The 20,954-nt window shown below is 43.3% G+C and overlaps 1 protein-coding gene across 7 annotated transcripts; it reads left to right on the top strand.

Annotated features, from left to right (window-relative positions):
- The first annotated feature begins 7,433 nt into the window (after window positions 1-7,433).
- On the top strand, window positions 7,434-20,676 carry SPATA24 (spermatogenesis associated 24). Of its 7 annotated transcripts, none has more exons than XM_073002574.2 (8): window positions 7,434-9,275; window positions 10,839-10,904; window positions 11,234-11,364; window positions 12,698-12,768; window positions 14,173-14,275; window positions 15,330-15,387; window positions 15,836-15,937; window positions 16,966-20,676. In XM_073002574.2, exons 1-8 carry the CDS (start codon window positions 9,198-9,200, stop codon window positions 17,071-17,073), a joined length of 717 nt encoding a protein of 238 aa, XP_072858675.2. In that variant the 5' UTR covers window positions 7,434-9,197; the 3' UTR covers window positions 17,074-20,676. The 7 variants fall into 7 exon arrangements, with proteins under 7 accessions (XP_072858675.2, XP_072858663.2, XP_072858680.2 ...); XM_073002562.2 differs by having other exon boundaries at window positions 15,836-15,945; XM_078384037.1 differs by having other exon boundaries at window positions 9,248-9,275; window positions 11,234-11,278; window positions 15,836-15,945.
- The last annotated feature ends 278 nt before the right edge of the window (window positions 20,677-20,954 follow it).

The following is a 20,954-nucleotide window of genomic DNA, read 5'->3' as shown; positions in this document are numbered from 1 at the left end:
TTTTAAGTTTGCACCCTGTGACAGGAAAACAAATGTCGCTATGTGTATGTTGTTTTTTAATCCATTGAATTAAATGTAATGCGTTGTTTTCCTATAAAAAATGACAGCTATAGTTGTGTGGAAATAATAATGAAATAAAAGATACGAATATTAAAACTTGCTTATATTCAGGAGATTACTCTTGTTTCAAGCTACACAACTGTAGTCAAACCCCTATGACGGGTTGTAGAAGACAAACAAACTTTATTTATAGTCTCCTAGAGGCACACAATGCAATATAGGAAGAGCCAAAAAGTGTGGAGAAAAGACACATTGACCACTTCTAGTTCAAAAGAAACAACTGTGATCATATAAAAAGGTAAAGGTTCCCCTTGACATTTTAGTCAGTTGTGTTTGACTCTAGGAGGCGGTGCTCATCCCCGTTTCCAAGCCGTAGAGCCAGCATTTGTCCAAAAACAGTTTCCATTGTCACATGGCCAGCGCGGCTATACATGGAACGTTGTTTTACCTTCCCACCAAGGTGGTGCCTATTTATCTACTCGCATTTACATGCTTTCGAACTGCAAGGTTGGCGAGGAGCTGGGACAAAGCGACGGGAGCTCACTCTGTCGCATGGATTCGATCTTACGACTGCTGGTCTTCTGACCCTGCAGCACACAAAAGCTTCTGCGGTTTAGCCCACAGTGCTACCACGTCCCCTGTGATCATATAGATTTATTTAAAATTCAAGGCAGGACATAGCAGGGCACCACATTTGCTGGATAAGGAAGACACTGAAAGATCTGGATAAAAGCTGGATCCATGAAATCAAGACGAGAACCTTATGATTTCATATGATTTTTCTGTGCCAAACCATAATCAATTAATAGATCCCATCTGTGTGTGCAGATTACACCACAGAAATCATGGGTCTTTCAGTGCATGATTTGGCAATGGTGCAAAAACATGGATCTGAGGCATGGATCTTCATGGATCCACATGATTTTTATATAGGATCCTGCCCAAACCACTTCCCAATTATAAGCTCCATCTATGCTCACAGATTACAACATAGAAATCATGGGCCCTTCTGCACATGGTTTTGCAGTGCTGTAAAAATAAGGATCCCAGGCAAGAAATAGCAGTCATTTGTTGTTATGCACCAACAAATCAGAGAAGACTTAGAGTGACCCTGATAGGATTTTCAAAGTGAGTGAGGTATTTCAGGAGTGGTTTTACCAGTTCCACACACCCGGTGAACTTCTATGGGAGAGCCAGGGAATTGAAGCCGGGTCTCCTGAGTCGTAGTCTATTACTCTGTTCCCCCAAACTGACCACACAGAGTCATCTGCGGAAATGCGTCCTTGATAAGATTTCTACTTTGGTGCAAATTTCATCACAACTTTCACAGCTTCACATTGTGCATAATTGTCCTTATGGTAATCCCCCCTTTGTGGCCCCTATTTCCTTGGGCTCCACACAGGTAAACACGCCCTTTTCGCTGCCACCAGGTATTCTCTTAATACCACCTCAAGTCCCACACACAGGAACTGTCACCCCAAAAGGTCATATACTTTAGGAAGCAGGGTTTATGATTGATTAAGTATTATTTTATTATTCTTTAACAGGAAAATCATATGGGAATTGGATCGGGTGTTAATACTTTTAAGATCGTTCACTCAATCACTTTACTATCACTTTAATATCTCTCTTGTTATGTTTAAGCGTTTATTCCTGCTTGTTACATGCGTTTTACTTTCAATATTCTCTCCTAAACCTCTTTAACCTGTTCCTAAACCCTAACACTCTCTGTACATCTTCAGGTCCCTGACTCTTTCTACCTCTCCCTAACTCTAACAGGCTCTAACTGTCCTTCAGCTCCTTCTAACTGTAATTCTAACTCCGCCCCTTCTGCTCTATCCTTGGCTCCTCCCTCTTAACTGCTGTGATGGACAGGCAGGAATGCCATCACCTTTTTGCATTCCGCTACAGTCCTGCAAAAGTTGTGCAGTCGGGGGGGGGGCAGATATTGGAACTTGAGACCACTTGACATCCCCACCACCAAGGGGAAAGGTAAATAACCTTATTTAAACTAAACTGGGCCATTTGGGCCCTTCCACTTTGGCTACAATCCTTCCACTTTCCACTTGTCCTTCAACTGGGAATAGCTTATCTCTGTGTGAAGGTTCCCACACTTCTGGCCTTCCTGTGTAGCAGGAGGGGAAATGGTGCCAGGCTTGGAGTATCTGGAAGTCAAAGTGCTCGGCAAGGGGTGGGTGAAATCCCGCTTCCTCTTTGGTGCTTACCAGAATCCATGCGCTGCTTTGCGGCGAAGAAAGGGCGGCAGCCCAGGCACCATTTCTTACCAGCTGGAACTGGCATACATTTTCTTATAGGAGAAAGGCATGCCTAACTTACCCAAAGGCTTGAATCTTCTATCTTCATGTTGGCGTGATCAGAAGGTGGCACCCAGGAGAACAGGAGAAATAACCCACTCAGCAGATCGGAACATGACATCTTAAGGCAGCCCCTGCAAGAGCGGACTCTCTCCAGCCCAGCAAGGCAGGAGTGGCCAGTCTGGCCTCTTCGGGAAGGTTCCTAGCGATAGCTTTTCCCTGTCCTCACTTCAAAGGTAGACAATCTCTGAATACAGGAGCTCCCTTTCCTTATTTTATGTCCATTTATTGGGTATGACACCTGCCCTGCTAGCTGTGATGAGATTGGCCAGGCGCCAGCTATCTTTCCCGTGACGGAGCTAGAAAGGCATGCAGAAATCGCCGGGCACTTGCTGGCCCCCCCCTTCCATTTCCCTAGCTCTAAGGCAGACAGGACATCTGGGGGTGTATTTGGGCCAAGCCAGGGCATCCCCTCCTATCCCTGAGGTGATTCTCCTTTCTGAAGCTGATGGAGGATCAGAAAGTCCTCAAGGCTGCTCTGGCTGCTGTCTGGAGCTTCCACATCCATCAAACCCTGTCAATTAAAGAGAAATCCTGTCTCTTTAGTCCAAAAGATGTCCTCTGCTATGAATACTCTCTGGATCAAGTCAGTTCTCCCTTTTTAAACAAGGGATGTCTCTTCAGACAAGAGGCATCCAGAAAATTCACAGGGAAGATCCTTTTTGTGCATTGTGTCCATCACTGCTTGGAGTGAGGGTAAAGGTGATGGGGGCAAATGGGGTGGAGAAGCTGTAAGAGCAAGAGGAGGGTGCTTTCCTCTCCCCCCAAGACCCCTGTTTCCCATTGCAAGGCCACCCACTGCCCAGTTTCTCTCCCTCCTTGGGTATCTTTCATGCTTGAAACAGGCTTTAGAGTCCTGTGGTGCTGGTTGGAAGCAACGTTTGGAGGGTGGCCGGTTCCTCTCCTCAGCAACATCCTGGCTCCCAGTGCTTTGTTGCAGTCCAGGAGCAGGAATCCTTGCCCGTTTGTGCCTATAATGTGTAGGTGAGGGCCAAATGTAAGCCTACCTCATTAACCACCATGTTGGCCGTGTTGCAGCGTGCTGTAGAGTGGGACGGAACGAGTAAGGAAGACACCCTTTCATCCTTTCCCGAAACACTTCGAGGTCCACCGGTCTGGTCTCACACAACAGCTCCTCCTCCTTGTGCTCCTGTTGTTCCTGCTCAATGACACTGAGACGAGAAGACCCAGCAGGTCAGAAACTGATGGCATAAGAGCCCCATAGGATGAAACCAGGGGTCCAGCAACTAGCCCCCACTCCCACTTCCAGGGGCACTCATGAAAGCCACAAGCAGACCTTGCAGACCGCCATCCTCCTCCCCCCCCCATTTGCTACCCAGCAACTCATAAGTGCTGAGTTCCAGGAATCAACCGACAGAAATGGTCATGATGTACCTACAGCTTGTAAAAGGTGGACAAGGATTCTTAGTATTCCAGAGGCATATTGGGGGTTGGGGCTGGGGAACTGTCACCCCAAAAGTATTTTATTTTATTTCTTATTAGATTTTTTTTTATCCCGCCCTTCTAGACAGGCGTCAGGGCGGCTCGCAATATATTATGCACAAATGGATTTAAAAACAACAACTAAATCTACAATAATATAATCAAGATGGGAAGATAAAAAACAAAAAGCCAAGAAAAGTAAAAATCAAGTATTGGCAGGAGGGAAGGCCTGCCTAAAGAGCTAAGATTTTAATTGGCTCTTGAAAACACCCAGCAAGGGTACCAGGCAGATCTCTGGCAGCAAGCGGTTCCAAAGTCGAGGGGCCACTGCTGAGAAGGCCCGGTTTCTTGTTCTTTCTTTCCGGGCCTCTCTCGGCATCAGGTAAAGTAGCCTTTACAAGCTCTGTAGGACAAGATCCTTTTTAGAAACAGAGAAGGGTTTTCCTGAACCTTCTCTAGATGTGTCTTGCAGGGGATTTGAACAATATGAGAAGAAGCTGCGCCCAAATTCTGTCCTTTACACAACACCATAGTTGTGTGGGGCCTCTCACTGCTACGCAGAGGAAGGGCACCTGCTTGGTAATCAGTTCCTGGGATCTCCAGATATGAAAGGATAGAGGCCCAGTTCCTGGGATCTCCATTTCTGGAAGATTTTGGAGAAGTGCTGCCAATCTGAAGTCGGCAATCCCCCTCCCCCAGAACGACTCAGTGAAAAGTGAATGTTCACACAACCCTTAAGTTCCTCATGTCACCTAGCAGCCAACCTGAGCGCATCCCGAGAAAGCGCTGTTGATATATTTTCTGCCCTATATATTTTCTGCCCTAAAACTTCCATCTTCCCCCAGGAGTGGTCGCAAGACCAGATAGGCAGGATATAAAATAAATAAATAAATAAATAAAATAAAATAGAGAGGCTTCGCTGGAATGAGCCACAGGTGACTGACCACAATCTGAGGGAGCTGCAGGGCTTCCCTGGAGCCCAGGTACCAAAGGAGCACCAGTCCATGTCTTTGAAGTGTTGATGAGAGAAGACCTCCATAAGCCAATCATATTTAATTACAGAGCTGGGAGAAGTTACTTTTGGAAAAGATAACTCCCTGCATCCCAAAGAGATCAGGGCCAGCTAAGATCTGCTGAGATGTCGACTACAGGGGTCTCCGTGTACCTGCGGTTGCCCCTCTCCTCTCCTTCATCACCTCCAAGGCTAAGGAAGGAGGGGCAATTCCCTGCTCTTCTCTCCCTCCCTTTTCTCTGCTGATTAGAAACTGTGGGGATTCAGACTGGAGGGTCCCTGAGGGCAGGGTCCCGGGTTTCGTTTGGGTTTAGGAAACGTTTGCGATGCCAGTGCCTCGGCTGTTCGGGGTCCCGCCTGGCAGGTTAAGGACCAGGCCTTCCTCTGCTGGGGTGCCTGCAGAGCAGGAACACGGGCACCACCTCCTCACATGCTGAAAGAGAGAGAAAAAAGAGCAAAGAAATCAACGTTTTGAGAGGCAGAACTGTTTGGGTGCGATTAGTGCCCACCTGGACTGCCGACAAGGGATCATGATGGACTAACCTCTGAACTCATGTCTCTTTTCAAACTCCCGTGCCTGTCTATGGCTGTGCGAAGAAGACTGGGCGGTTTGGTCCTAGAGGGTAGGTTGTGTGGGATGTGTGTGTGTTGAACTTTATCCTTCTCCTTCCTCCCCTTTGGAGGCTTGTATGGGGAGGGGGGACCCAGCACTTCCTCTCCCCTCACCCTGCTTGGCTGCCCTAAATGTCTGGAAGACGCTCTGTTCTGTTACCCTCTGGGGCTATCTTGAAACACTCCCCCACTAGATCAGGCGGGGGCAGCAGTGACGGGAGAAGAGGGTCAGTTTCCCTCTGAGGATAGGATTGGCCCTTTTCAGGTCTCCTGCACCTGTTCAGGACCCGGGCTCTTTTCAAGGAAGTGGACGGGCACAGCCAATCCCCACTGGTCAGTCGCCGTGTTTCTTGGACTCAGGCATCTCTGCCCATTGACAGGGGCGGGAAAGTGGAGGCCCTCTTGTCCCTCTTGCTTGGGGAGGACTTTTGCTTTCTGCCAAAACTAACACCAGAAGCAGCAGCACTCAAAGGCTCTCAACCTCCCCCCTCCTAACGAGCAGTGGAATAATAATATTTTAAAAGCCCAGCCTGTGTATGCGAGTATGGAGTGATTCCTGGGACTGGGATCCCTCTGGCAGAACTAGCCCGGTGGCCAGTAGTCTCGCAGGCACATCCCGGCACAGGTGCTTGGGGCAGTTAAACTGAACTCTCCAGACCTTATTGCTTGGCTGTTTAGGGTACATCATTTTAGTTTTATCTGAAGTTTCTAGGGGATTTATATATATATATATATACACACACACACACACACATACACACAAAATTCTATCCAATACCCACAAACCCAGACAATTTCCCTCTCTTAACCCTTTCTTTTAGTTTCCCCTCCCACTTGGTGCACAGCTGCAGAGTTTTGTTGAGCTGTTTTGAAAATCCCTATTTTATTTTAATTTATTTTATTTTTAACCCTCTTCATTTCACTCAAAAGTAAGTCCCAAGACTGAATATTTATTTATAAAAAGACAATATTTGAAGCTAGCAACAGTAAGTATAAACATATTTTAAAATATCAAATACCACACTTAAAAAAACAGTAAACAATAGTAGCACCAACAACACATTCAAAGCAGTAAGGCACAATCATCTACAGTGGGGTCTTGACTTAAGAACGGCTCGAGTTAAGAACATTTTGACTTAAGAACCACTCTCATAGGAAAATATTGACTTGACTTACATACTTAGATTTGAGTTAAGAACTGAAAAAAAAACCACGTGGGAGGCAGGGAAAGTGCAAAATTTGAACTTTCAGTTAACTGTTGGCCAGTGAAAAGGGTGCCCGTCTGCTTCCTCACTCCTCCCAGCGTTTAGAGAGTGGATTGGGAGACAGTCTTCAGACTGCCTGGTACTGCCTGGACTGTATTTTCACTGCCTTCCCTGAACCTTTCTTGACCTAAGAAAAAAAGAAACAAAATATCCCCCTCTAGTGGTCGAAGGCAGAATAGCAGCTTCCCATTAGTTTCTATGGACGGAAAAGAGCAGATACGGATCAAATGGTTTTCAATGCATTCCTATGGGAAATGCAGATTTGATCTGAGAACTTTTTGACTTGAGAACCACCTTCCAATATGGATTAAGTTCTCAAGTCAAGACCCCACTGTATTTAAAAACCCCACTCAGACCACTTGTCACTCAGGGGAAGCTTGCTGAGGTTAAATACGGTAGTCAGGTTGTTGCTTTGATATGTAGCAAAGGAAGTGGGTTTTTTCCCCGATTCTGGTGACCCCTTTCCTAGATCAGAAAAAGTAGTTTAAAACCAGGATGGGCAAAATGCACTCCCAGGACATTGATGGACTGGGGGAGAGGTTTTTTGTGGTTTTTTTGAAAAAGTGGATTTTCTACTTTGAAAGGATTCCAGTAGCAATGATTTTTACATTATGTAGGTTGGGGTCTTCATCCTCCAAACCTCTAAAAAAAAAAAAACCCTAACGAATCAACACCAGAAGTACAGTAAGTGGAATTTCCCCTCTCCTCCTATTTTCAGTGTGCTCTCTGCTGGCCGGGGGCCAGGAGCCAAAAGACGCCCACCAGCCCTCCTGGTCGCTCACTCCGAACGCTCTCTGGACATCCTTCTCAGCACCATGATGTGCGGATGCTGGAGATGCTCGGTTGAAGCCAAAGTCTTGCCCACAACCAAGAGCCTCCAGCAGGAGAGCCCTGAAGCCGCTTCTCTCAGCAGCCGGGTCCAGAGCACGAATGACCAGTCAGTCGCCCTGGGCTATCTGGGAATCGTGTTGCTGCGGCAGCCACGTAAACAGACCAGGCTCTGGAATCCTGCAGAGCAACCACCCATTTTCGAATGAAAATACTAGCCTAGGCTTTCACAGAGCTCAGTGGTGGTTATGCAGGGTGGGCTGCCAACTGCTTCCCTGGTCTGGCTCCTGTGCCTAGAAGCAGCAGGCAGACGTCTTTTGAGGACACCTGCCGAGTTGCCGAAGGGTCATGTTAACTTCTCACAAACACAAAACACCATTTCTTCATTCCTTCTCGGCATCCTGGGCCACTTTGCTCTTCTTTTTCTTCCAGAATAAAGGTTCCTGAGAAAGCAGGGGTTGATCCTGGAGATATGGGCTGAAGGACCCATTATCTCTGTATTGTAGACTGTGGATACGAATGGGACTTACTACAGTATTTGACAGTGGTTTGGGAGCAGATCCCACATAAAAATCATGAGGATCCATGAGGATCTGTGCCTTGGATTGCTGTTTTTACACCATAGCAAAGCCAGGTGCCAAAGCACCCATGATTTCTCTCGTTTAATTTATGATTTGATGGTGATTTGATGAGGCATCCAGATAAAAATCTCATGAAATAATGAGGATCCGTTCTTGATTTCAAGGATCTGCCTTTTACTTTCTTCTGGCACCGAAGAAATTCAGAGAAGTCTCAGGGCGGCAAAAGTAACAAGACATATTAACTTTTGCTGTGGAGGTTTGGATGGTGGCGAGAAAAGAAGCAAAGTTGGAAGAGGGCAAAGGATTGCACAGGGCAGGGGACACAACTTCTAAATAACGCACTCATTGGAGTCTCTGGCTAAGCCAGAGAGGTTCGGGATTTAGTTCCCCACTCCGCCTCCTTGGCAGGAGCTGGACTCTTCCAGCTCTGCAGTGCTAGAACGATAATAACGACGACGGCTACAATTTTTATTAATGAGGGACAAGTGTTGTTTATTTATTTTGTAGTACTGTACCGGAAACAGCCGACACCACGATTCTTCCTTCACCACTTGAAACCCTATACTGCCCCCTTCCATAAGTAAAAATTAAAAAATAAAAAGGAAAATTCTCTGGCCACAATAGCGATTCCACATCTAAGCCACTCAAAGGGATACTGGGTTCTCGAACAGACTCTAACTAGAGGTCCCGCCGCTCCCTCTCCGCCTTCCCCGCGTCTTTGCAAACGACGTCAAATTTGACGCTGGAGGGCGAGCAGAGGGTTAAATTTCGGAAGAGAGAAGAGCCAATAAGGGGCTGGCTTGGGGAAATCCAGCCTGCGCTTCTTGCGTAAAACCGACCACTAGCTTCCACTGGCATATTCCCGCGCCGTTAGTACGGGTGGGGGCGCACTAGTTGTTTGGAAATCTCGCGCGGGCGCCCGTAACTAGCGTTTAGGCCTGAGTTCTGATTGGTCGGAGGACGAAGCGCGGCCGTTTCCAACGGGAGCAGGCTGGAAGTCGGGGTCCGACGGCAAATTAAAATGGCGTCCCTGGCCTTCCAGCAGTTACGGGATTTGGTCGAGTTCCAGGAGGCCTTGTTGGACAGCCTGAGGCGGCAGGTGGGGCCGGGCGCTGTCCCTGGGACAGAAGGCAGTGGGATTTAAGGAGGCCTGCGGTCCCGAGCCTTTTTTCTGGTCTCGCTCAGAAATTGCAAAATAGATAGGCTTGTTTCTTGCGACTGTCACCTGTCTCCCCTTTGGCAGGTTATAGCAGCAGCAGCAGCGGTCTGCTCCCGCCCGAGAAGCTAACGCCAGCCTCGGCCTTATGTTGGGGAGCGCCTTCCTTAGTCGTCTGATTCTGTCTGCCCAAAATTGTACACACACAAGTCATTCTTTGAGGGCTCCCCTGAGAACAGTATTTATGGTGTATGTAATACACATTTGCTCAAGGAGCTCAAGGCAGCATGCACCTATGGAGAAGTGTGCACTCATTCAGCAGGATAAGGCCTGGTGTACTTGCAAAGCATAGATGGGAAGCTGGGGTGGGGGCTTCTGTGTCAGTGTGCAGGGGCTGCTCCTGAAAGTGTAGTGGCCAAGATTTAGCACAAGAAGGGTCATATTTCCCAGTGTAATCATGCCCCCAGTAGCCCCTCAAATGGTTGTGTGGCAAACAGAGAATAGCAAGGTTTAAGCTAGGAAGAAAACACATGTGAAGGGGATGGATCATCCTGTGGAGTCCCTGGCAAGAGGTGTAAAGCAGTCTGAGGACACAGGCAGGGGTGACTTAAACCTCAGCATTCCTGTCCCCTGGGCCCAGGAGTGTGTGTGTGTGTGTGCATGCACATAAGTGCATTTATCAGTTTGTGATTCAGGAGAGGAATGGCTCTGTTCAGCTATACACAGTGACGTCCTTCTGACCACTGTCTCATTGCTTAGCATTGCACGCAGCCCTTGGCAACCTCCTTACAATAGAGTAAGTCAAGCCTCGCTATAGGTGCTACCAAGATGACACTTCCACGTTCAGAGGCGTCTGCGAATTATGGTGGCTACAAAACAACAATAACGGGGGTAGGTGGGTTAGCTTTTAAATTCCTGTCTAATCTATAAAGCCCTAAATGGCTTGTGTCCAAGCTATCTCAAGGACCATGTCTCCCTTTTCTCTCAGTCCCACCACCTTCACGGGTGCTTTTGGTGGAGGACACGGGAGAGGGCCTTCTCTGTTGCTGCTCCCAGACTTTGGAACTCCCTCCCACAGGAAGCCAGGGCAGCCTATCTTTTCTGTCCTTCTTCAATCGGGCAAAAACTTTTCAGACAAGCCTTCTGTTAGTGACTGGCTGCCTGAATGGTTTTTTTAATGGATTGTTGTACCTGAAAGTGTGTTTTCAGAGCTGCTTTTGTTTACTGTTTTTAAGTGTGGTATTTTTCTGATCCTTTTTAGTATTTGTATACTTACTGTTGTTAGCTTTAAATATTGCCTTTTACTGATGAAAGCCACCCTGGATGCTTTTTAAAGAGAAATACAAGGTAAAACTATTTTAAATAAATAAATTATTGACTTCATGGAATCATCTAGCTGGTCATTGTGGGATTGGTCTTATCCTATAGGTCTCTTATATTCTTATTCAATGTACACACTCAGCTGAAAAGTGAAATTAATTCTGAAGTGTAACATTATTTTTATAGATAGCAGTACAAGAGGAGACCTCCGTAAGCAAGATTGAATATGAAGGTGTTGTGAAGAAACTGGAGGTGTGTTTGGCCTTAAATTTTAGAATTTCTCGTTACTTTAGATAAAGTAGCAATAGAGAGTGCACATTGTCAAAGTTTTGCACAGTAGCTAGAAAAGGTTGAACATGATGTTTTTGATTTGTTGATCATTGATTGTAAGTACATCGTAGTGATTATAAAAATGAGGAAGTAGCATATTAATACTTCAGCCTGAAAGAGAATATGCAGAGTTTTGAATATTTTATATTTCTCCTGAAGCTATCAGACATTGCTTGTTTTATCCTGTTGCTAAGTGGAATCTAATAGACAATCTAATAACCTAAATTTTTCACCTGTTCTTTAATTTACAGAAGGAGGAAGAAGAACATGCGAAGACAAAGAATAATCTAGATGCGGTATCAGAACAGCTGGAGTTCGCTCTTGGGGAAATAGATGTTCTGTCAAAGCAACTTCAGAGGGAGAAGCAAGCATTTGATAGCGCGTATGCTTGTAAATTGGTGGGAAAGCGTCTGTGAAGAGAGCAGAGTTAGAATTAGGCTATATAAAAGTGGAGGGGGAATCGCATCACCGTATAAGTCCCAAGTAGAGTATTAGCTGTGATTACCAGTTGGCTTTCTTCCACTGGGAAAAAATGTCAATAAACAATCTGAACACTGGAGAAGGTAAAAAGCCTGACCCTGTGCAAAGTTAGGTAGTCTTAAACCTATTGGTTTCATAGCCCTAAGCACAGCTGTTTAGGACCAGGGTACAAATTATGTTCAGAAATATAACTAGTATAACTGGGATTTGTAATCAAATGTTACTTTGTTAACTGATCCTGTTCAGGGTTTGAGCCAATCAATTATGCTCTTTTTCAACTCGATCCAGTTATTCCTTCCTTTTTCTCAGCAAAAGAATTCTGATTCCATGGCATCAATGAAGATATATGTCTTCATTAGTCTGTTTTCATTCTCCTCTTTTAGGATGTTTTCCGCATTCCCCCCCTACTTTTACAAACCTGGGGGTTCCTTCAAGCCTGCGGATACCTAACAGTGGTGTAAGGCTACACAGGATCTGCATGTGGACAATGATTTTGGTGCCACCATATAGAATAAGGCATATGTCCAGTCAGGTGATGTTTTGAAATGATAATACAACATAACGGAAGTTTAAATCTGTAGCCTAGTTGGCATTGTTCTAAAGTTTGCTGATGGGGCAACTCCATTAGTGCTTGAGATAACGTTTGTGAAGGTGACTGTGATCCTGCTTATATTAACTTAATCCTGCTTACTTTATCTGGCAGTTGACAAAGTTATGAAATCTCTTTTGTATTTAAAGAAAATTAGCACGTTGTATGGTATTAGTAAGTTGTTAGTAAGTTATTTGTTACTATTATTTCTGCGAAAGAGCTCAAGGCTGCATGTGTGGTCTTTCTGCCCATTTTTAGTCTCACAACAATTATGTTGTGCAGGCTAGCTGAGATACAGTGACTGGCCCAAAGTTATGCAGTAAGCTTCAAGGACAAGGGAAGTGTACCCCTATTTCCTCAAGCTGTATTTAGTTGCTTACCTACCTAAGTTGTTATCAACATTCTTAGAGAAGAATGTCTGAAGAGGAGAAATTCCCACTGGTGTGTAGGCTCTACATGCAAGCATGGAAAATTGGTGACAGGGAGAGGAGGAGCTCGTAATCACTTCTCTCTAAGCATGTTCCTAACAAGTGAGTAGGCAGTGACTGAATAGGGCTCCTGTTCAGGGCTAACACTCTGAAGCCAAAGATGCAAATGAAGCTATAAATGGATATCTGTGTTTTGACACTGTTAACTCTTTTTGCAGACTTTCTCATATAAACAACAAAGTGCTAAAACATTCAATCCAAAAAGACAAATTGATAAGCAAATGCTCTGGTAAGTTTGCTAGATGTTACTGTGTTACGCCTAGGACAACTTTGTTAGTCTAGGGAACAGTTTCTTGGCAGCCAAGTAGACTGCCAAAAATGAAAGCCCTTCCTGTGAAACCAGGTGACTAAAAATCTACCTTCAGTTTTAAAAATTGATATTTCTATGATACTACATTATGAGGGACTCCACACTGCTTGAAAGGTAAATGACTCCTAGAGACTTTCAGAGATATCAGTTTGTATGCCCTCTCCCCTGGATAATAGAGGAGGCAAGGAAAGGGTTGCAAAAACAGCCTGGTAGCACCAGGGACCCACTCCGTCTTAAACTGAAGGTCACACTGCACGTTACATGTTTTTTAGGTATAACCTTTAATTGTATGTCTTAGTATGGCACTACTTATAGTCTGTTTGATGTCAGCTCAGAGCTTATTGTTTATCTAGGCATTTTAATCAGTATTTGTACGGTATTTGCAGCCTCTCCCCTTCTTTGTTTTATAACGAGGCATTGTTGTTGTTGTTGTTGTTGTTGTTGTTGTTGTTGTTGTTGTTGTTGTTGTTGTTGTTGTTGTTATTATTATTATTATTATTATTATTATTATTATTATTATTATTATTATTATTATTATTATTATTATTATTATTATCCATGCCATGTCTGCAAGGATGAAAGGTGGTTTTATGTATAAGCAGGCCTTCCCAACAGTTAATCCCAACAGTTAATTCCTGACGATTCTTTCCTTCTATACTCCTATGATCTTTATCTTCGTTTATTTGTAATGTTTTTAATATTTACTGTTGCTGATTGTAAGCCGCCTAGAGTGGTCGAATCTGACCAGATAGGCGGGATAGAAATGAAATAAATAAATAAATAAATAAATAAATAAATAAATAAATAAATAAATAAATAAATAAATAAATAAATAAATAAAAAAAACTATTTTAATAAATTAATAATAAATATTACTGTTCTATACAAAGTGACAATTTTTCTGTTAAAAATGTGACAAGATTTGACACATATTGTCAATATGATTATATGTGTCATATGACTGGCTAAAGTTCTCCCTGGTGTATCTGAGTTTGCACCTAGAGACAATGTGTGAATCAATTCTTTCTCTGCAGCTTGCATGCTTCTATTATAGCAAGTACTGTGGTTCATCTTAGTGATCTTCTATTATAAAATTTAAACGAGTCAGGTATTTTTCTAAGAATTAAATTTTACATATATATATATATATATATATATATATATATATATATATATATATATATATATATATATATATATATATATATATATATATATATATATACACACACACACACACACACACACACACACATATGTGGCCACAGTTTTTGTCATATAGGAGGTGACAGGCAATCAATAGTTCCCAAATTCCGTTTGCAGAAATTGAGAACCATATTCTGAAACAAGAAGATGTTCTAAACGACAAAGAGAATGAGATCAAAGAGCTGCAGCTGATGATCAACAGACAGAAGCAAACCTTGAAGTCAGTATTTTAGGCAGAGATCTCTTCCTTTATCTGCCATTTGTTATTGTCTATAGTGGGAATAAGACGGATGCCCTGCTATAAAACACATTCTATTAGACACACTAAAAAGACAAAAATTCCACAATGTGACATAAACAGCTTAATTGAGTTTTTCTCTTTTTAATGTTACATCTGGAAGCCTTGGCTGCAACATTGTCCTCCATCTGACTATTCATTTGATCTCAGGCTGTAATGCCAAAGAAGACAAAGAGCATTATACTCCCTGAGAAACTAATACCCCTTTTTGTGAATGACTTTCTAGACAGATATTCTTAATATTACTCCCAAAGGCAGGTTTTCTACCTAAAGGTTGTCTAGGTTTTTCCAGTAGACTGTTACTTACTCTAAGGTGTGAGACACCCCCCCCCTCTGGTTTTAATGTTATCCTCCATTGCTTGTTCAGTGGTAATACCATTTAGGATATCACATGCTTAAAATAAATTTCTCATTAATTGCAATTTAGCATTACATTTGAACTTTAAACTGAAGTAAACTTTAATTGTGGTTTGTTGAAACAAACCAGTTTTATAATCCATGATTTGAAGTTGGATTGTTTGACCACAATTGGTCAGGGACAGAATGACCCTCACAAATGACAAGTTGTGGTTGGTTAAATATGGAAGCATAGCCTTCTGATCTCTCAGATGGCAGAGAGGAGCACATAAATCCGGGATTTGCTGCAACTTGTTCCCATGACAATAAACCATGATTTATTGTGATGTGCAAACCAACACTGTTGGTGTATAGAATGATGGTATTTCCTTATACAACGCTCACCTCTTGGTAGAAATGTAATAAATCATTAATTTTTTAGTTATTGTATGTGTATATTTGAACAGTTATTCAGGAGCCTTTATGCACATAGTTTTCTATTTGTTTTCTTGCTGTTTCAAAAGGGGTAGAATTCAATAAGGATTAGTCTAAACAGATGCTTATTTCTACTCAGATTATGCAGTAAATGTTCTTCTAATCTGTCACTGAATGTTTTTAATGTTATATTTGGTTTTTGCAGAAAACAAGCATCTGATTTCAAGATACAGAAACAACAGGAATGCTATATAGCAGAAATGGTTAGAAAAAAGAACAAGAAAGATTTTTAAATGACCATAGAAGTATTGTATCAAGCTGATTGATTCTGATCTTTCTTCGGCCACTATAAAAGTCATGGATGAATTAATTTTCCTACTAAGTAATTATTGTGAATGCAAATGAAAATGATTAGCTGAAACTCACCTCTAAATTTCTTTTGATATCTTATTCTGTCCAGAAAAATCAGTATTGGGTGTACTTATTAAATAAATTTAATAAATAAATAAATACGTTAGTAGCTGTTTAGATGGATAAAGATTATAGGATTGGTTAATTTTAGATATAAGACACAAGCTGTTTCGCCTTGAGAGCAGATATGTGAAAGTCAATCAACTTCCTAATGCTTTTTGAACTGGCTGTGCAATTTATTAAATCACTACTATATAATTTAATAATTCAATCTCTGCGTCTTTCTGGGAACTGTTCTAGAAGTCATTCCTGAAGCAGCATGGACTATGGAACAGACACTGCAATCCCCCATATTTCTACTCAGAAGTGCATCCTACTGCTGTCAGAAGAGCTTATTGCCAGGTAGGCAGGTATGGATTGCAGTCTAAGGCTCTGGTTACCCTAATGAAATAAATAAGGTGATTGATCAGGTTTTTTGAATTTGGTTTAAAGTCACTGTGACCAGCCCCTACCCAAGCTGGTCACTTTTTAAAGTAAACATTCTTTAAATTAAGGCTTGACTCCAGCCATTAATCATACTAGACCAAGTGGTTAGAGAATGAAAAATGATATTCTCTTTGTGACAAAGTACCCTGTTTCCCTGAAAATAAGCCCTAGTATGATTTTTGAGGATGCTCGTTATATAAGCCTGTGGCATTTGCCCTTGTGGCCCCTGCTTGTCTCCCTAAACACAGAGCTCACAAGGTACAGTACCTCAGCATGCCCTCTGATACGCTGCCACCAGTTGATCTCTGTTATCAACATAATTTATTTAAAAAGACGAAGGTCCATCCAGTACTGACTTTTCAACAAAACAGGTTTATTAATTACAGGTGGTTTCTGGAATAATTCATAAGCACATTCTTCAAGATTCATCAATCATCAATATTAACCTTCTATATTAATTATCACAGGTTTCACTCAGACTAATCCTCTGACTCCCAAACTATCCGTTTCTTTCTGATTCCAGACTCAGACTGACTCGCTCCTCTCTCAGGCTCCGCCTTTTAGCATCTCTTTCAGCCCCGCCTCTTAACCACATTAACATATAACATGAATAATGCATAACTTACAAAGCATAACTTAGGGTGAACGCTACCAAGCCCTAACCCCAAAAATAAGCCCTAGTTAAGTGAAATGCCGCCCTCCATCATTGTGCAGCATTGTGCAGTAACCAGAAGATGACATGACTGGAAAATAAAACATCCCCTGAAAATAAACCCTACTGCACTTTTTGGAGCAAACATTAATATAAGACCCTGTCTTATTTTCGTGCAAACACGGTAACAACTTGTAGGGAAACAGATTTCAACATCAGCTTTTCTTCAGTTAAAGCCCAACTGCTCAAAAACACACCTTCAGTTACAGTCTTTCTTCTCTTTTTGTTTCAGCACTCCAGGCCCCTCCTCCTTTCGGCTCTCCTGGATAGGCTGGCCACCTGCACATCCACACACCCAGCCAACCACCTTGCTTCCCCTGTTACTACGCGGATTGGCTAAGGATCTTTCACAGTCACATGGTTTTTGTTTTGGTGTGTGTGTCCTATTGATTGAGCCCCTCAATCAATAAATAACAAAGCTTTAAAACAGTTTTGATCTGTTTTAAAGCTTTGTTATTTATTGATTGTGGGGCTTTTTTATTCTGCAGTGTGGCACGCAGTAGAGCGGAATGGCAGGAAAAAAATTAAACACAGGTGTGCACGTGCGTGTGTACACCCCCCCCCCGCTGCAACTGACTACAGAGAGCTGAGGCTGAAAGTGACCACAGCCAGTGACTATGCTTCCAAAGGATGGAGATGGCTGCATGCATACACACACACACAATCACACATAGGGTGGAGAAGGACAGGTGCCATGGAAGCAACACCAGTGACTACCAAGCTGCACAGAAACAGTTTATACTTGTACATATTGAATAGATTAAAGTCCCTTATTTGGGCAAGGTGTTGGAGCGGGTTGTGGCCAGGCAACTCCAGGCGCTGCTGGATGAAACAGATTTTCTGGATCCATTTCAATCGGCTTTCAGCTGGGCTTTGGTATGAAGACTGCCTTGGTCACCCTGTACGATTACCTTTGCTGGGAGAGAGACAGGGTGTGTGTGAGTCTGTTGATACTCCTGGACCCCTCAGTGGCTTTTGACACCATTGACCATGGTGTGCTTCTGGATTGGCTGGCTGGGTTGGGTTGGGAGTCGGGTTCACTGCTTTACAGTGGTTCCGCTCTTTCCTGGCTGACCATGTCCAGAAGGTGATGCTGGGGGACAGTTGCTCTGCCCCATGACATTTATGCCATGGGGTTCCTCAAAGCTCAATACTGTCCCCCATCTACATTGAACCGCTGGTCATTAAGAGGTTTGGGCCGAGGAATCAGCAGTATGCTGACAACACTCAGCTCTACCTCTCGTTTTCCACCAATCTAGGTGAGACGGTTTCTGTGCTGAACTTGGGTCTGGAACTGATAATGGAGTGGATGAGGTTTAATAAATTGAAACTCAATCCAGATAAGATAGAAGTGCTGTTAGCGGGTGCTTCACCGGACAGGCTAGAGAGCCATTTCCCTGCCCTGAATGGGGTTGCACTCCCCTAAAGGACAAGGTCTGCAGCCTTGACCCTAGTCTAACTCTCTCTCTCTCTAAAACCTTTATTGGCATTATAAAATACAAGTGAGTGCGCAGCATAGTTACATTCCAGTTCCAGGTAGAGGGGGGAACAGACACGGGATTATAGTAGGTTAGGTTCGAGGAAGTTCATGGGGATATGGGGAGGGGGGAGGTCTTTGTAACAATGAGGAGGAATTTGGCTACTTGATTGGTAATAGAAGTCGAGAAATTGCTCAGTAGTATGGGGGAAGGGTCAGGGAAAGAGGGGGAAAGGGAAGAAAGAAGTGGTCCTAGCAGTCGCTTGCGAGGGGTATTGTGAATTGGACACCGGAGTAAAATGTGGTCCAGGGAGTCAGGTTCAAGTGCACAAAAATGGCACAGCCTATTGGAGCGAGGAGTTCTTGTGAATCTTCCGAAGTGGGCTGCGGATGGAAAAATATTCAGCCTGGCGAGCATAAAAGCTCGTCTTTTTTGAGGATTGGTCAGTTGGTTAAAGTAGTTAGAGGGACGGCCGAGGGAAGGGGATAGGCCGAAGGCGAGAGGGGAACAGGTAGGGTTCATTTGGGAAAATAAGTTTGCATATTCAAGATCATAAAGACTGGACCTAATGGTTTGATGTGCTGAGTGGAGATTCATGTCGGCTAAGGTTTCGACAGAAAGAGATAGTGAGGATAATTTGGCTTCAATGAAATGAAACCACCTGGAGATGAAAGAATCCATTAATAGGTCTTGTAAGATTGAGTTAGAAGGGGTTAGGAGATGAATTCTGAGCCAGAACTTAAAGGTAATGGTCCAGGCTAGGGTAGAGGGTAAGTGGATACCCAGTTCTAGGATGATGGTGGAGAGTCTGATAAGATTGGGGATCCCAAGGATTTTCCTGAGAAAGGAGGCAGCCACCTTGTCAATTTCAGAGTTTGCTGCCTCGATCCAAATTGGGACTCCGTAGAGTAACTGGGAGAATGTCTTGGAATATAGGATTTTAGTGGCAGCAGGGACATACTGGTTGCCAGAATGGAAATAAAAACGGGAGATTGCACTAAGGGAGGGGGAGGAGGATGCAATTGCAGAGTTACAGTGTGGGCTCCATGAGTGCCGGAAGTGGAAAAGGATCCCCAAGTACTTGAAGTTCTGAACCTGTTGATATATGGAATTACCAACTCTCCAGGGTGACGGGGCCCAAGATTTGCCGAAGACCCTAGTCTAACTCTGGAAGCCCAGGCGGACTCGGTGGCCAGGGGTGCCTTCCTTCAGCTGCAGAAATTACACCAGCTACGGCCCTACCTGGAGCAGAGTCTCATGACAGTTACACACACACACTGGTAACATTCTGTATAGATTACAGTACTGCAATGTGATGCCTTTGAAAGCGGTCCAGCGACTGCAACTGGTTCAGAATCGAGCTACGCGGCTGGTGAGTGGTGGGGCCACTGACTAGGGGACACATCAAGCCGATTCTGTTTAAATTACTGTCACGCATCCATTCCCCTGTTTGTTTCTCCACACAACCCAGGTTCACTTTTGGGTGTGACATTTACTTTTCAACCCTTTCCACTGCTACCAGAGGAGATATTCTTCACTATATCAAATAGGACTCTTCGATCAGTGTTATTCAATTAAACAATGTTTATTAAAGTGTTCAGAAGTAAATCATGTAAAGTAAATCATGGATGGTCTTATTTTATTCATTTAATCAACTGTGCTTTGATAACATTTATATTTGCTTAGATAGAATCATTTTACTTCAAGTATTTATTCATTTCTTTTCTTATTCCCTATCTCTCTATTACTCTTCTCTAACACAAGGCTGGTCCTAACTGCCTAAACTGCTTTTCTCTAACACCAGTCCCTAACTCATCCCTACTTCTTCCCTAACTGCTTCAAACTCAGCCTCTAACTGTAATTCTCTCTAACTCCAAACTCTAACACAGACCCTCACTGCTCTTTAACTGACATCCATTCTCTTATATATCCCTAGTTCCACCTTTTCTGTACAGCCATTGGCTCTTGAATCAGGGTTCCATTGTGATGGACAGGAGTGGTTCTTGACCTGTCCGTCACAATTACATTGGCTACCCATCGCTGCCTGGGCCCAATTCAAAGTGCTTGTTTTGACATACAAAGCCCTAAACGGCTTGGGGCCTAGATACCTGAAGGACCGCCTCCTTCCATATGACTCTACCTGGCAGTTAAGATCTAGCCAGGGAGCCCTCCTGAAAGAGCCATCTCAAGGAGGTAAGGGCCTTTTTGGCAGCTGCCCCAAGACTATGGAATGCCATCCTGAGTGAGATTCGTCTGGCAACAATGTTGATGACGTTTCGGCACCAGGCCAAAACCTTCCTGTCCCATAAGGTTTTTAATTGAAATAATATTAACTGTGGGTCCAGATGGCAATTTTTAGAGCACTGTATTTTTAATTGTTTTATCCTTTTATTGCATTCAAATTGTTGTAAGCCGCCGAGAGATCTTTGGGTAGTGTGGGCAGCATATAAGTTAAATAAACAAAATTAATAAATTACATCGATTTAACACCTGAGTTAAAATAAACAATCCTTTGGTAGAACAATAAAATACTTCACTTCTGATCAAAAGAACATGATTACAGTACTTGTTTAAAAAAATCCATGCTTTCATGTGCGTTTTGTACTCTCCTTTTAAAAATCAATTTAAAACATGCTAAACCAATTCAGATATATTTCTTTTCCCCTAGTGTAACTATATTCTTTGTCTGAGAGCTGTTTCATAACAAATGCATCAGTCTAGGTTGTTGGCCCTGTCAGCTTTC

This window comes from Pogona vitticeps, chromosome 1 (genome assembly GCF_051106095.1).
Source record: "Pogona vitticeps strain Pit_001003342236 chromosome 1, PviZW2.1, whole genome shotgun sequence".
In the NCBI taxonomy this organism is placed as follows: Eukaryota; Metazoa; Chordata; class Lepidosauria; order Squamata; family Agamidae; genus Pogona; species Pogona vitticeps.
Note: the sequence above shows the minus strand (reverse complement) of the source record. Positions and strands in the feature narration are given on the sequence as shown.

Coding starts and splice junctions, on each gene's coding strand:
- SPATA24 (XM_073002562.2), top strand. CDS start 9,198: ATGGCGTCCCTGGCCTTCCAGCAGTTACGGGATTTGGTCGAGTTCCAG. Junction 14,276..15,329: donor AGACAGAAGCAAACCTTGAA/GTCAGTATTTTA, acceptor TGGTTTTTGCAG/AAAACAAGCATCTGATTTCA. Junction 15,946..16,965: donor GCTTATTGCCAGGTAGGCAG/GTATGGATTGCA, acceptor TTTTTGTTTCAG/CACTCCAGGCCCCTCCTCCT.